The sequence below is a fragment of the Coregonus lavaretus genome (assembly GCF_964263955.1).
Source record: "Coregonus lavaretus genome assembly, chromosome: 30".
Taxonomy (NCBI): Eukaryota; Metazoa; Chordata; class Actinopteri; order Salmoniformes; family Salmonidae; genus Coregonus; species Coregonus lavaretus.
The window spans coordinates 1,453,059-1,466,165 of record NC_140017.1 but is presented as its reverse complement, the minus strand read 5'-3'; the positions used below and the strand labels follow the sequence as shown (position 1 = coordinate 1,466,165).

Genomic DNA, 13,107 nt, shown 5'->3' with positions numbered 1-13,107 from the left:
TTGGTGACTATGGTCCCAGCTGCCTTGAGATCATTGACAAGATCCTCCCGTGTAGTTTTGGGCTGATTCCTCACCGTTCTCATGATCATTGCAACTCCACAAGGTGAGATCTTGCATGGAGCCCCAGGCCGAGGGAGATTGACAGGTCTTTTGTGTTTCTTCCATTTGCGAATAATCGCACCAATTGTTGTCACCTTCTCACCAAGCTGCTTGGCGATGGTCTTGTAGCCCATTCCAGCCTTGTGTAGGTCTACAATCTTGTCCCTGACATCCTTGGAAAGCTCTTTGGTCTTGGCCATGGTGGAGAGTTTGGAATCTGATTGATTGCTTCTGTGGACAGGTGTCTTTTATACAGATAACAAGCTGAGATTAGGAGCACTCTCTTTAAGAGTGTGCTCCTAATCTCAGCTCCTTACCTGTATAAAAGACACCTGGGAGCCAGACATCTTTCTGATTGAGAGGGGGTCAAATACGTATTTCCCTCATTAAAATGCAAATCAATTTATAACATTTTTGACATGTGTTTTTCTGGATTTTGTTGTTGTTATTCTGCCTCTCACTGTTAAAATAAACCTATCATTAAAATGATAGACTGATCATGTCTTTGTCAGTGGGCAAACGTACAAAATCAGCAGGGGATCAAATACTTTTTTCCCTCACTGTAAGTGCGCCAGCGCAATTCTGTCGCTCTGGAGGAGCTGATTCGGCTAGCGTCATCATCAGCACCATCGACTTCTGATTTCATCACTCTCACACTAGCTATGACAATTACCTTGCCTACGATTCGACAGACCATCCCCAACAGTCACTGAACCACAGCCACGCAGATGAGCGTCAAGAGAGCCAAAGGGAGAGCACTTTGCACACCCCGTGTACAATTTAAAGGACCTCCGATTTGTTTGGTGCAAGCAGCGGCCAATGTTCTGAACTGAAGCCGAGGTAGCCAGTGTGGGGCCTTGGGACGCCTGCGTTCACAGTGCTGTTTTTTCTTGCAAACATGGCGGCCCCTGCGCTAACCAGCCGGGCTGGGTCCGTAAATAGCTTGGGAAACAGCCCCACTGCGACTCCCAGCTCCACGAACAATAACAAGATCATCCCAAGCTACCCCGAGCTCGATTTCAGGTCCGGGGCCAGAATCGAGGATTTGAACCGATTGATTCAGGAATTTAGTAAACACGATCAGCGAGAATATGACGACCAGCGAGCGCTCGAGATCCACACGGCCAAGGATTTCATTTTCTCCATGCTCGGTAAGAGATAGTCGGTTGGGAAATCACGTCTGTTTAGCTGACATTTGAACCTAGAATGAGGCAGAACTGTTTTTATTACGCTAAATGTATTTATGACAATTCTCAATAACAACTACAGTCCGCTAGCTTGATCAGTGGTGAATGGAGGCAATAATGAGTGTGCTGTTTCAAATCTATCAGTGTAGATCAAGATATCAAATCAAAAGGCTGACTCTAAATCCCTAATATCTATTTAATCTCTGACCCGTCATTGTCCAGTCCTAGATAAATTGAACAATATAATTATGTATGAATTTAGTCTTACATCATTCATAGGGCTGCACCGCCTGCAAACTAAATGTGAGTGCCAATGCTCGAGGGAATACGGCGTGGTTGAAATCTGGTCGGGAGGTTTTATAACCATATAAACCAGATTAATACATATTTTTCATGACATCATGAAGAATATGTTTTTTGGTTGAAGTCTGATCGAACTACTGACCAGTTATCTAAATGCTACTCAATTAATAAACGTGCATAGTGTTTGTTGGCCATGCACCCATTGAATATATGACACTGGAACCGTTGCAGTTATACAAATTGGAGTAATGTTCTTTTAAAGCAGGGTTTGCATGATTCAGCTTAGAGCAGTTGGCAAACAACAGCTGCAGAGCGCACCAAAGTGGGTTAGGGTCTCATGGACCCAGTCAACAAGCTGGATCTATTCCGTTTGAGACTCGGGGGACTCGGACTCAGGGGGCTTCATGCGGGCCGAGCTCTTCCCGAGTGCGGCATAATCATATTACTCTGGGCTGAGGCTAATGGTACTCGGGCGAGTCCACTTCAGTTCATCCGGCCCGATTAACTTTTTCAGGAGTAGGGCCATTTTAAGTTTTTATCCGGCAGGTGATGAAATACCAATTAAATAGTTTTTTATATTTCACCTCCAAGGCATCGAATTTGCTAGGTCATTAGCAAGCTAAAATGTGTGACAGTCTCTGCGGCCCTATAGCCATCAGATATGGTTCATAATTTAGAGGATCTATGCTTTAAATGCTGTTGATTTTAGTACAGGCTATGGCTTTTCGTAGTTGCAGTCCACCGAATTGAAAAGTGCACATTCACTTCCATAATATTTGTTCTAGGCTACCAGCATGTAAGATAAACATGCACAATAATACAGTATACCCTTACAAAAATTAACTGTGTGTGGCTTCTAATGGTAACTGTTAATTTATTATGCTGTGCATTTTCTTCTGTTCCACTGAATGCAATTTAGATTTTTATAGACTAACTGAATTCGTTTTCAGAACTTAACAAAAGACACATAGGCCTGTGTATTTTATTGCAATATCCTACTACAATCCACATGTATTTACAAACCCCTATTTTTATCCCATTAATTTAAATAATTAGTGAAATTATTGCACCTGAATTTGACACTGAAAATATGACAATTATATTTTCTCTTAAAGTATTTGAGCAATTCAAATTACTGCACGCATTGTTATTTTAATTTCAGTAGCTAAATGAGGAGGTAGGCATATCTGTTCCAATTAAAACTTGGATTGGAATCTGTGCGCAGTGCAGGCAGCTTGAGCATTCAAGCGCATTGCTCAAGTGTCATTGGGACAGAGTGCCCGGTAGGCTACACAACAACGCAGCTGGAAAACAATGACAGCTTCTCGAAATGTGCACAAAAAACTTCGATAACATTCTCCTGAGTTCTTGTTTTACTTTTGTAAGTAAAGCGGCGGTTTGTTGGGGAGAAGAACATCAAGGAAAGTTTTGCTAACAGGCTAATTTTAGCTAGCTAACATTAGCTCTCTAGCTGATCTTCCATGGACATGGTAAGTTTACATTTTTACCTGCTGCAGCTAGCTAACATTTTGATATTTTGATATCTGTTTAGCTAATGACAGTGTGTCTCTCTCTCGCTCTATCGGTCTCTCTGCCTCTCTGTCTGTGTATGTGTGTGGGACAGACGGACAGAGAGCGATGATGATCACAATAACTTTAGAAAAAGTGTGCACATTTTTTACAGTAAGTGTCATGAAAAGCCTGAAAACTCAGGAGGTTGATGTGTTGTTGCGGGCCCTCGGGAAAGTCCTAAAATATGTCCCTGACCGCCGTGGTGGAGGAGGACGCAAAGTACGTATATGAGCAAGTTGCTCTTTTTTGAAGACCTCTCTAAGCTATAGCTGTGACATACTTCTTCAACTAGTACCATGGAAATACTTTGAGTCCACAAAGTGTCTTCAGGAACATCCTTTTCTAGTTTTCTTTTTAAATCTCAAATTGATAAAGTTGTAATGCGCTGATTCTCTTCACTGCAGATCAGACCCATCACACCACTATTCAAGAGGGTCACTATACTCCAGATCGCCTTCTCTGCTCTGCTCTGAGGTCCTTGATGAGGATCTACTCGATCACACCACTCTCTTATTAAGCATTCATTTAAAAAACCAATGTGCGTTTATATACTCTGTCCCAGTCTTTCTATGCATGTAATGTCTGTGGGTGAATTATGAAACAATTACTGTATGCAGATGTGCAAAGAATTGTGATCTAGATTTGTTTTTGCCATTGCTTGATCTATTTTAAATGTAAGAATATGTTGCAGATTGAAACTTTTAATTGGTGCCTATGGAAACAAATAGAAATGTAATTAACAATGTTTTCAATATACAACTTTATCCTTTGCAATCCTTTTTACAGAAGGTAATAAGCTGTAGTCAGGCGGTCATTACCAGGTTATGATGAGGTCTTAACTATGACCAGTAGCCTACATAATATAACGCAATATAGTGGTCAGAATTATGATGAGCTGGTCAGATAGAGGTCACAATTGCGACCAGAATAAGACGTCATACTGACGTCTTTTCAACCAGGTTTTGCCCACTGGGTAATGTATCATGGATATATTGTGACTGACTGACTGATCTTCAAATAACAATGAGTAGTTATTTAAGATGGAAGGTGACTTGAAGATTAGTCTGTCGGCTGCAATGTTGAACAACCCCTGTGTCTGATCACGGTGGGCGCGTTCGAGCAGATCACTTTTGGAAAGTCGTTGGTCACCGCTTTTCAAAGTGTGATCCTAATAAATACCAATACATGTTGACTGCATGATCTCTACAAAAAATCATGTGATCAAAGGTCATGAAGTTTTGACTGCAGTCGACTGCAAGTTTCTGCAGTTGCTCTTCACCAACTTCATTCAGCAGCATCGCCTACGTTGTGGGAGGCTCTATTGTCAACCAATCATTAGGGGGGTTTGTTTGGCTCACGAACTGACCAAAAACATGACTGAAACAGGAACTAACTTTGCCGCATTTCATAAATAGCAGTGGATATACAAATTAATGTGATATGAGTCTCTCTCAATAATTCATTGTACAATGTACACACACATATTTCCGTTTGTGAGTGTGTGATATGGGGGTTGGCGACATGTTTTTTTCAAAATTATAAAGATCTTTTTTTATAAACAAATGTCTTTACTACTCAGCTTTCGTCTAGAGTCGGTTGCTTTAACCTTACCACTCAAACATGCCCACTAACTCAGTTGGATTCAAAGTCTGGTCATGACCCCAAAATTCTTATTATTTTTGTTTTATTTTTATAAGAATAAAAATAATGAAGATGACGGGTCATTGTATGGGACAACATAAAAACGTATTTGAGAAAGAATATTTGAAAAATACAATTTTATGAAGTAAATGTATTTATTGGTTTCATAAAAATTGGATGAATTGGATGTTATTTGTTGATATAAAAATCAAAATATATTTGCAGGAAAAAATAGGAATACCACTGCACTAACTTTGATTTGACTGGCATATTAGGTTCACTGTTGTGGTGGTTCAGCAGCAGTGCAGAAAACTGGACACCAGGAAAACTCACTCAGATGATGTGAGCAAAAGATACAAATAGAGTAGCAGACAGACAGACACTCACAGTCGCACAGTCACACACACACATTTATTTCCATTCAAAATCCTATTTTCCCTAAACCTTACCTGAACTCTTAACCCTAACCCTAATTGTAACCCTAAAGCTAACCCTCAAGCCTAAAATAGCCTTTGTCCTCGCGGAGACCTGGGAAATGTCCCCATGAGGGAGAGTTTTCCTTGTTTTACTATCCTTGTGGGGACTTTTTAGGGATTTCCGGTACTCACAAAGATAGTAATACAAGCCCACACACACTTGCGCTGTAGGCCTACACACTTAAGCTTCTTGCGCTCAGTTTCCCAAAGTCACAGTGTCTCAAACAAACAGTGACAGTAGACCACAGCGCCAAGCCACTCGGGCCCGTCTCTTATGTTGGGGGTTATGGCTGCTGAGAGGGAACAGACACTTCCTGGAATCAGTGAAGAGGAAAACAAAACGAGGCAGAGCACTGCAGTCCACATGGATAAACTCAGCCGACGCTAACGGAGCATGCTAGGCTAGCTCAGTCCAGTGCAGTGCACACAGAACCCAGAAGCCAACGATGCACAAGCTAATGCCAAGTAATTTTTTTACATCTGAAATGTTATGGGATGGCAGGATGACTTTGACAGGGGAGATTATTTGGCCTGTGTTAATATTATGTCATGTAAATGTATCGGGTTGGAACCGGTTCAGGGAACAGAACAAAAAAACAAAACCGGGCACGAAAGTGATCTCTAGTGTTCCGGGACAGAACCGTTATTTTCAAATCTTGAGAACCGGTTAATAATGTTATCTTTTAGTTCCAAAAATATTCCTAATGTCTAGTATATAATTTGGTGAAGTTATATTGCTAGTAAAAGCCTAAACACATTTCAATTAATGTAATGATTCAAGCCAAGCCCCCTCCATGTCCACCGCTCTCTCCCCAATTTCAGTCGCATCTCGCGACTGCACTTAGTTGACCAATCAAAAATGTAAACCACTATCTTACCCGTTCCACAGCAAGCTGCTCAATCTGCACTAATTGGGAGAGTAAATTAATGAGCTAAATGAAAAAACAATGTTGATTTCTCAGTTGTTGTTTTTATTGGTTCCAACCCGTTCAGAACTTTATTTTCTGGTCAGAACACCGGAATGGAACCCAAAAAATATGGGTTCTGCTCTGAACGTAACATAATTTCGCATCCAACCGCTGAAATGTTTAGGCCTAGAAATACTAGTGTAAAGATCAATATAGCCTAGTGTCTGGCTCTGTATGTTATCCCCATAGTGGGCACTGGGCAGCGTGGTGGTTGGACTGTGACAGACACCCTGGTGGGGGTGTGAAATAGGCCTCTATTGCCCAGACTTGCAGGCTGGAGGGATTGGGTGGAAATTGGCTTGCACTGCCCCCTAGTAGAGAGATGTGGTACAACACTAGTATCCAGAGGGGTATATTATTTTTTTACGTTTACATTTTAGTCATTTAGGAGACACTCTTATCCAATTTCGTCAGTTATCAGATGCCGCCTTCATCCGCCTTTCCAGCCGTTTGGGAGAAGGGACTCCTGTATCCGCCTGGTCAGCCATTAAGGCTTTGTAATTGGAGTTGTCCATCTCCTAGACTGGCTGCCCATCAGGGTTTGAGAGCCCAGTCTACCCTACATTTTCCCGTAACCCTGGGTGGGTGCCCCTAACCGGGTGCTGTCAGCCGGAGCCAGCTGAACCCGAGACTCGTGTGGGTAAGGGGTAGCATGCAAGGCAGAGCAAAGCGAAGCAAAGCAAGCATGGAAAATTTACTCAACAACCAAAAACACTTCCAAGTTCAGCTTTCTTAATGAACCATAAAATAAATAGATATTTCTAGCTGGCTAACTCATTGATCCTGCTTTGTAGTATACCCCTCTGGTCTACTGGTAATAGGTTAAGTTGCATCTAAACAACACTAATCAGATATTTTCCCACTCCGCTGAATGTTAAGGTTAGTATTGGGGGTAGGGTAATCTGATCTTAGATCTGTGGTTAGAGGCGTCCTCTACCTCAAGTGTGTCATTCAGAGTGGATTGCGACAATAACGCAGAGCATTTGCACTGCTGAAACCTAATCATAGGCTAGCTATATGCTGTTTATTCATCCCCCTATTTTTTAAGGAGTGGGACAGTCCCACTCCTTTTGTATTTTTTGTACTTTTTATTGAACAGATAGGAAAGGTTGTGTCAAAGGGCAGTGGGCCGGATTTGAACCCATGCCAACTCTAACCGCTGGACCACACAGGCCGCTATTAATCCCCCTTCATCCTTCTCCCATCAGGTATGGTGCAGAAACTGGACCAGAAGCTCCCTGTGGCCAACGAGTACCTGCTGCTGTCAGGTGGTGTGCGGGAGGGCGTGGTCGACATGGACCTAAACGAGCTGAGTGTCTACGCCCGCGGCACCGACTACGACATGGACTTTACCCTCCTCGTGCCCGCGCTCAAGCTGCACGACCGCAACCAGCCGGTCACTCTGGACATGCGCCACTCAGCCCTGTGCCACTCGTGGCTGAGCCTGCGCCTCTTCGACGAGGACACCATCAACAAGTGGAAGGACTGCTGCACAGTGGTAGACCACATCAACGGCGCCACCAACTACTTCTTCTCACCCACGCTGGTGGCTGACTGGTTCTATGAGTCCATCAGCGTGGTCCTGGTGGAGATCCAGAAGAAGCCCCAGCGCGGCATGCCCCGCGTGGAGAAGGTGGAGCGGAATGGCACCATCATCTCCGTCATCCTGGGCGTGGGCAGCAGCCGCATGCTCTATGACATCGTGCCTGTGGTCTCCTTCAAGGGATGGCCGGCGGTGGCCCAGAGCTGGCTGATGGAGAACCACTTCTGGGACGGCAAGATCACAGAGGAGGAGGTGATCAGCGGCTTCTACCTGGTGCCTGCCTGCTCCCACAAGGGCCGTAAGGAGAATGAGTGGCGCCTGTCGTTCGCCCGCAGCGAAGTGCAGCTCAAGAAGTGCATCTCGGCCAGTCTGATGCAGGCCTACCAGGCGTGCAAGGCCATCATTATCAAGCTGCTGTCAAGGCCCAAGGCCATCAGCCCCTACCACCTGCGCAGCCTGATGCTGTGGGCCTGCGATCGGCTCCCTGCCACCTACCTGTCCCAGGAAGACTTCTCAGCCCACTTCCTGCTAGGCCTCATCGACGACCTGCAGAACTGCCTGGTCAACAAGATGTGCCCCAACTACTTCATCCCACAGTGCAACATGCTGGAGCACCTGTCTGACGAGACAGCCATGCTCCACGCCCGCAAGCTCAGCTCGGTGCGCTCCGACCCGGCCGAGCACCTGCGCACCACCATTGAGCACGCCAAGGCGGCCAACCGGCTGACCCTGGACCTGCATTGGCGCAGTAGCGCCTCAAACCTGCCATCACCACAGTCAGACGCGGGCGGCGAGCACCAGCCGGATGACCGCTTGGCTAAGAAGCTGCAGCAGCTGGTGACGGAGAACCCTGGCAAGTCCATCTCGGTGTTCATCAACCCAGATGACGTGACGCGGCCACACTTCCGCATCGACGACAAGTTCTTCTGAGAAAAATGCTCTTCTCCTCCTCCCCCCACAGCACCCATTCTCCCTTTGACTAGATCTATCGGTCAAGTCGTCAAATTAGTCGTTTTCCCAAGTAACGGTCGCCACAGAGCATTGTGAGGTGCTTTTTTCCAATGGTGTCTTCCCATTTTGTTTACCTGTCCCCACACCCCATCAACCCTACAATGCCCATGTCACCTTGACAAGGCCTTTACAGGACTACATAAAACAGGTGGAAGAAGGTTAAGGAATGTCTTAGTCCCTGTAGGGGAACTGATGGTACTAACGCCATAACTGTACATAGAGAGAGTTGAGTGGATATGTGTGTGTGTGTGGACATTGGTATTATTTTGCACAGAATGTAGAGGCACACAGTTATGGTGGAAGTTGTGCTATGAAGTGAAGTCTGAAATGTTGCATATCTTTTAGGAAGCCAATTTCAATGGTCTTTTCTTTTCTCCGCTGGGCAAAATGCTCTGAATGAATACCTACTAGTTTAGAGTATGTTTTAGAGCTGTTATTCCAATAAGCTGTATCGCAATGACAAGTTGTTTCTAACTTTACATTCTCTGTGCAGTCATGTCCATGTCCTATGTGTATAGTGAACAGTTCCAGATGTATCCAGAATATGCCAAAAACCTGCAGATATCTGACCGGCAATGTGATACACATATCTTCATCCTCAAGTGCAATTAGTAAACTAACAAACACACACACACCACACATACAAGTGCTAACACTCATTATACACACTCCTGATCAGTGAAATGGTGTATGTAATACGTATTTGTGATATTCCAGAACTCTGGGACCTTGTCCTTTTGTTTGTTTGTGTTATAGGGAACTCTGAAACATTTTACTGTGATTCTTATTTTCCATATTTGCTGCTGACCTTATGAATATGTTTTATGATTGACTGGTTATGCAAATTAAGTGAACAAACACACAATTATTAATTTTAATTGGACATGTGCGTAGCTACTGTGTACATAGTACTGGAAAACAGCAGTGGGATCCTGCCTGTATCATTTGTATGGACCAATCTGGCAGCGGCACTGTCAGCACTGACGAATTGCATGGCCTCTATCAGACAAACCTGTCATGGACCAAATTAGCAACCTCACCATCGGCAGGGATCAAACACACTGCCTTACCATCAATTCGGACTAATCAGTTGTGTGGCCTGAAGAATGTGTTCTATGCCTCTGCTGTTCCAAAGGCATACCGGCCACGTTCCAGACTGACTACATTGCAGACGCCTGCCAAATCTCACAACGCCTGGATAGCTGTCATATCACATTTTATGAGATGTCATATCACATCAAATAATATAGCAATCTGATGCCTGACTGTGCAAATCGATTGACCGTGGGTTGATGCAATGCAACGTCTGCAATGTAGTTGGCCTGAAACGTGACCATACTGTATGAGAGGGAGAGCAAGTTCCTCGTTCGGCCTACAATGACCACATCAAATCAAATTGTGTGATTAATCTGAGATCTGTGTAGATGGTAACACTATAAACATGCTAAAATGTAATGAAACATATTTAACAACAACCCTAAAGAGAAAACTGCTTGAAAATAATTGACAAACGACGTTGTATAACATTAAACAGTTGCTTGTCTGATGCACATTGATACAGTATGTTGCAAACAATATCAATTTGTGTGATGAATAAAGATGTACAGGATCCTACACTGTTGTCAGGCCCTTTGTATCCAAATTATATCCATTACATCAGGGTTGTCAAACTTATTTCATGGAGGGCCTAGTGTCTGCTGGTCTTTGATTTTTCCTTTCAATTAAGACCTAGACATCCTGGTGAGGGGAGTTCCTTACCAACTAGTGACCTTATTTCATCAATCAAGTACAAGGGAGGAGTGAAAACCCGCAGAGACTCGGTCCTCTGTGGAATGAGTTTGACATGGGCGTTACATGATCTCACTGTGATATGAAAGATGGGTCCCACTTTGCATGGTTCTAGGTTCTGCCGTTACAGTATCCCTATTTGTAGTTTGTGTACTCATTTACATTTTTATATGCATTACATTTGTAAATACCAACTCAGAGGCCTTGTTGTTTGAGTGTCCGCCCTGAGATTCGAAGGCTGGGGGTTCGATCCCAGATCGAGTCATACCAGACTCTAAAAATGGGATCTGATGCCTTTCTGCTTGGCACTCAGCATTAAGAATGCAAATTGTCTCCATTGTGAGTTGATTTACAAATCCTTGCAGTTGTACATGACACAGGTATTAAAGTTTTATATCAACTTGTATCTATGTATTCAACTGCAATATAATTACATAGGTTTTTGCTTCTATATATAAGGTGCATGTAGGTACAGATGTGTAAAGCCGGGTGTACACTACACGATTTTGGCCCTGATTTAGCTGTCCCAGACAAGTTTTTGAGATCGGAGAAAAAATCCCCATGTCGTTGCCTACTCGGGGCACACGGCCATCACCGACGCTCGTTTAATGTGAACGGTTCAGAGACGCAACTGAGGGCTACCGATCTTCTCTTTGAGCACTTCCAGACGTCCTGATATTTTCAAACGTTTGATTTTATCCGCACAAAATCTGCAATGCTCTTGTAGTGTGAGATGTGCAATGACAAGTTTTGAGAACGGTGGTCAGCAATAGCCAATGAGGTTGCCAGAGAAGAAGCAAGTGAGATGATGACGTTGCATCACCCAGAATGTGTAGACTCTCGAGCAGGAGAGATGACTACTACTAGTATGTACTTGCCTATAACCAAAGCCAAAGTGTCAAATACAGTGAGGGAAAAAAGTATTTGATCCCCTGCTGATTTTGTACGTTTGCCCACTGACAAAGAAATGATAAGTCTATAATTTTAATGGTAGGTTTATTTGAACAGAAATCCAGAAAAACACATGTCAAAAATGTTATAAATTGATTTGCATTTTAATGAGGGAAATAAGTATTTGACCCCCTCTCAATCAGAAAGATTTCTGACTCCCAGGTGTCTTTTATACAGGTAACGAGCTGAGATTAGGAGCACACTCTTAAAGGGAGTGCTCCCAATCTCAGCTTGTTACCTGTATAAAAGACACCTGTCCACAGAAGCAATCAATCAATCAGATTCCAAACTCTCCACCATGGCCAAGACCAAAGAGCTCTCCAAGAATGTCAGGGACAAGATTGTAGACCTACACAAGGCTGGAATGGGCTACAAGACCATCGCCAAGCAGCTGGATGAGAAGGTGACAACAGTTGGTGCGATTATTCGCAAATGGAAGAAACACAAAAGAACTGTCAATCTCCCTCAGCCTGGGGCTCCATGCAAGTTCTCACCTCGTGGAGTTGCAATGATCATGAGAACGGTGAGGAATCAGCCCAGAACTACACAGGAGGATCTTGTCAATGATATCAAGGCAGCTGGGACCATAGTCACCAAGAAAACAATTGGTAACACACTACACCGTGAAGGACTGAAATCCTGCAGCGCCCGCAAGGTCCCCCTGCTCATGAAAGCACATATACAGGCCCGTCTGAAGTTTGCCAATGAACATCTGAATGATTCAGAGGAGATCTGGGTGAAAGTGTTGTGGTCAGATGAGACCAAAATCGAGCTCTTCTCATCAACTCAACTCGCCGTGTTTGGAGGAGGAGGAATGCTGCCTATGACCCCAAGAACACCATCCCCACCGTCAAACATGGAGGTGGAAACATTATGCTTTGGGGGTGTTTTTCTGCTAAGGGGACAGGACAACTTTACCGCATCAAAGGGACAATGGACGGGGCCATGTACCGTCAAATCTTGGGTGAGAATCTCATTCCCTCAGCCAGGGCATTGAAAATGGGTCGTGGATGGGTATTCCAGCATGACAATGACCCAAAACACACGGCCAAGGCAACAAAAGAGTGGCTCAAGAAGAAGCACATTAAGGTCCTGGAGTGGCCTAGCCAGTCTCCAGACCTTAATCCTATAGAAAATCTGTGGAGGGAGCTGAAGGTTCGAGTTGCCAAACGTCAGCATCGAATCCTTAATGACTTGGAGAAGATCTGCAAAGAGGAGTGGGACAAAATCCCTCCTGAGATGTGTGCAAACCTGGTGGCCAACTACAAGAAACGTTTGACCTCTGTGATTGCCAACAAGGGTTTTGCCACCAAGTACTAAGTCATGTTTTGCAGAGGGGTCAAATACTTATTTCCCTCATTAAAATGCAAATCAATTCATAACATTCTTGACATGCGTTTTTCTGGATTTTTTTGTTGTTATTCTGTCTCTCACTGTTCAAATAAACCTACCATTAAAATTATAGACTGATCATGTCTTTGTCAGTGGGCAAACGTACAAAATCAGCAGGGGATCAAATACTTTTTTCCCTCACTGTAGTTACAGCTCTGAAGTTCACAAGCAATGTT

General features: G+C 43.9%; 1 protein-coding gene across 4 annotated transcripts; it reads left to right on the top strand.

Moving 5' to 3' along the window:
* Positions 1–691: 691 nt before the first annotated feature.
* LOC311105904 (nucleotidyltransferase MB21D2) lies at positions 692–10,414 on the top strand. 4 transcript variants are annotated; one of them, XM_084148129.1, is made up of 4 exons: positions 1,161–1,250; positions 3,274–3,380; positions 3,566–3,699; positions 7,455–10,414. In XM_084148129.1, exons 2-4 carry the CDS (start codon positions 3,346–3,348, stop codon positions 8,717–8,719), a joined length of 1,434 nt encoding a protein of 477 aa, XP_084004255.1. In that variant the 5' UTR covers positions 1,161–1,250; positions 3,274–3,345; the 3' UTR covers positions 8,720–10,414. The 4 variants fall into 4 exon arrangements, with proteins under 4 accessions (XP_084004254.1, XP_084004257.1, XP_084004255.1 ...); XM_084148131.1 differs by lacking the exon at positions 3,274–3,380 and having other exon boundaries at positions 722–1,250; XM_084148130.1 differs by lacking the exon at positions 1,161–1,250 and having other exon boundaries at positions 1,259–3,380.
* Positions 10,415–13,107: the final 2,693 nt, after the last annotated feature.